Source organism: Bubalus bubalis, chromosome 2 (assembly GCF_019923935.1).
Source record: "Bubalus bubalis isolate 160015118507 breed Murrah chromosome 2, NDDB_SH_1, whole genome shotgun sequence".
NCBI lineage: Eukaryota > Metazoa > Chordata > Mammalia > Artiodactyla > Bovidae > Bubalus > Bubalus bubalis.
The window spans coordinates 23,073,747-23,077,297 of NC_059158.1; the positions used below are offsets into that span (position 1 = coordinate 23,073,747).

General features: G+C 35.1%; 1 protein-coding gene across 1 annotated transcript; it reads left to right on the forward strand.

Annotated features, from left to right (window-relative positions):
- Positions 1 to 218: 218 nt before the first annotated feature.
- LOC102415783 (olfactory receptor 14J1-like) lies at positions 219 to 1,181 on the forward strand. The gene has a single exon (XM_006056121.4). It carries the CDS (start codon positions 219 to 221, stop codon positions 1,179 to 1,181), a length of 963 nt encoding a protein of 320 aa, XP_006056183.4.
- The last annotated feature ends 2,370 nt before the right edge of the window (positions 1,182 to 3,551 follow it).

The window sequence follows — 3,551 nt, forward strand, 5'->3', positions numbered from 1 at the left end:
CAGGTTTATTTTTGTTTTCTGTAAGCTCCCTGAACACAAGATATACATATCTTCACCTTTGAGTCCCCAGCATCTAAGGCATAGCTGATGAATGACAGGTACTCAAAAATTAATTGTTGAAAGAAGCATTGTAAATAAATGAATATTTTAACATCTCTCTACTGCATTTCCTCCATCCTCTTTATCTTCCAGCTGCCAACACAATTTGTACCTTCAAAATGGTTATGGCAAATGTAACCGCAATGAGCGGATTCCTCCTCATGGTGTTTTCCAACAACCGTGAGCTGCAGATCTTACACGCATTGCTTTTCTTGTTAATATACTTATTAACCTTAGCAGAAAACCTCCTGATTATCGCCATCACAACTCTGGACCAACATCTCCAAACCCCAATGTATTACTTCTTGAAACACCTTTCGCTCCTGGACCTGTCCTTCATTTCTGTCACGGTCCCCCAGTCCATTGACAATTCACTGACAGGCAATGGCTATATTGCCCACGGTCAGTGCGTGCTTCAGGTTTTCTTCTTCACATCTTTGGCCTGGGTTGAGGTGGCCATTCTCACAGTGATGTCTTATGATCGCTATGCCGCCATTTGCCTCCCACTGCACTACGAAGACATTATGGATCCCAGAGCCTGTAAGCGGGCTATGATAGCTATATGGCTGAGTGGAGGCATCTCTGGAATCTTGTATACAGCTGCCACATTCTCCATCACATTCTGTAGGGCCAAAATAATCCACCAGTTCTTCTGTGATATCCCCCAGTTGCTGAAGCTCTCCTGCTCCAGTGATTACCTAGGCGTGATTGGAGTGGCTGCTTTCACGACGCTGCTGGCGTTCATCTGCTTCGTCTCCATTGTTCTTTCCTATGCGCACATCTTTTCCACAGTTCTAAGAATACCCTCTGCCGAGGGCCGCTCCAAGGCCTTCTCTACCTGCCTGCCCCACCTCTTTGTTGTGTCATTTTTTCTTTCCACAGGCATTTTTGAGTTCCTAAAACCAACTTCAGATTCTCCAACTGCTTCTGACATTATCATATCTATCTTTTACACAGTAGTGCCCCCAACACTGAACCCTATGATCTACAGCTTGAGGAATGAAGCCATGAAGGGAGCTTTAAGAAAGTTACTGTTGCGTGGTGAATTCACCAGGAAAAAAACATTTTTGTCCTGTGGTTGATGGCTGTCCAATATTACACACAAGGAGCATATTTAATAACTGGAATCCATTATATATAAATGGTAAAGACTGCCAAAGAGTCAGACATGACTGAGCAACTGAGCATTCATGTAATATGTATATAGTAATGTTGAGGAAAAACAACACTTTTTTTCCTGTTGATAAACCAAATACTATAACCATAATCATAATGAAAATGCTTCATTTGACATCTTCACTCTTTTAGACACTGAAATAAGACTTTTTGTTATTCTTTCAAATTAAGAGAAAATAAACAATTATATATAATATTTTAGTGTAGGTCCACTACTTTCCTTTTCCTCCCAATACATATAGACATGCAGACACAAACACATATGAGGTCATACCAACAAACACAGCACTTTTGGAAAAACAGCATAGACAAAATTACAGCAATAATAGTAATAAACAGTGACAATTTATCCACAATTCCACTCACCAATTGTTTAATTCCAAATGTCCATTTAAATTTTTGTCTTTTAAATGCCAAGTTTACATGCTGATACAAACATATACAATTATTATGCATATTTAAGTAGTTTCACTAATATAATTTTCTTGAATACACAGAATTGAATGGAATTCATATCATAATACATTTAACCATTCACCTATTTTATGCATATATATTTTTTCCAATTATTCATTCATGCTAGAAATTGAATTTCTACTCTTCATAATTCCATGGACTGGGATTGTTGAGACAAAGCATGTGAAATGTTAAGCTGCTTTAAGTATGTGACTGTATTGTTTTCTAAAAATGTTAAATCATTTTATGTGGCTATTAGGAATGTGTGGCCATGTCAGTTCTACATGTCTCCTGTGATTTATGAATTCATACAACAAACATGCAGAGAGATTCTATTAGGTGGCTGAAATCATAACAGGTGCCTGGAACATAAAAGTATATAAAACATACACACATTGGGTAGTGTGGAGATTTTTCACCTTTATAGCTGCAATATTCTAACTTTAATTATTTTTAATGTGATAGATGAAGAAATTAAATATATTACAATTTTTATTTTGCTCTCATATTATTCATTTTAACTTTAAATATTTTTATTCTTTACCCATTATGTAAAAAGTTTCATAAATCTTAGAAGTTTGTGTTTTATAACAGCAAAAACCATTTTCTCAGTCCCTCTTTAACTTTATTATTTTAGTTTTCTTTACTATGCAATCTCATATAATTTGATATGAGTTTCTAAAGGTTGTAGCAACAAAGCTTAACCAGTCTAAGTTACCAGGGATAGTCTTAAATGACTAATAATTAAATCTTTTTTGTTAGTTATTAGATTCTTCAATCCATCAGCAATAATGTGTAAATTATATTGTTTATGCTACACACCAACTAAATATGTTAATTTATGAAATATTTATTTTATTGACCTATTATTTAATGAGCCTACTGAATTATAAAATGTGTCAATTTTTATCTCCATTTCTATGCTTTCAAATTTTTATTAATCTATGTTTATGTATTTAAGCTAGTTAAGTAATATTGTATTTTTTTTTTTACTGTAGTGATTTAGGTAGAGGATTATTCTTTGATTTACAAAGTATTTTTATTGCCTTGTATTCTCATTTTGAACCTCTTCATTCAGTTCAATAAACACTGCATTTGTTCTTGAGAGCATTCAATCATTCAAAATTTACAAATTAACTTGGGATATGTACTCTGTTATATAGTTTCTTTTAACCAAGAAACACTAAAGTGTTTTACACTAAATAATATTTTGCTAATTCTCTTTATGAAAGTAGCTCACACTTCTCAATAGCCTTTTTCTATGATTTTACATTTGTGTGGTGACTATAAACCTGATTCAATTTCTATTCATGTTAAACACTCATTGTAGGTACATCGTTGAACAATGCCATAAATTGTAGGAATTCCACACTACTCCTACCACTATCTCCCAAGGCAGAAAACAAAAACTCACTTTCTTGGTATTTATTTCAGCTAGAATGTAGACATAGGACCTTGGTTCTGAGATTAGATATTTCAGCCTGAGATTTTAACTAAGAAAAGAAAAATGTGAGAAGCAGGAACTATGTGGCATCCATTTCTAAAGAAGTTAGTGGTCCAGGCATTCAGTTTGGGGAGTGGAAGTAGCAGAGTCTGTAACCCCGCTCCGCACATGCATGGTAGGAAATGCAGAGTCTGTCCAGCAGCGTCAGCAGTGTACTCCCTTCTAGGACAGTGTCATTGTCCTGAGCTCATATCTTCCAAGCTTGATTATCAGACCTTCCAAGAGACTGTGTGGTATAGGTAGATACAGTTAGGATTGGTTCTGTGTGTTGCTACTAAGAAATTTGAGAACTATAACTGTTAAGAATACTACACTG

Coding starts and splice junctions, on each gene's coding strand:
- LOC102415783 (XM_006056121.4), top strand. CDS start 219: ATGGTTATGGCAAATGTAACCGCAATGAGCGGATTCCTCCTCATGGTG.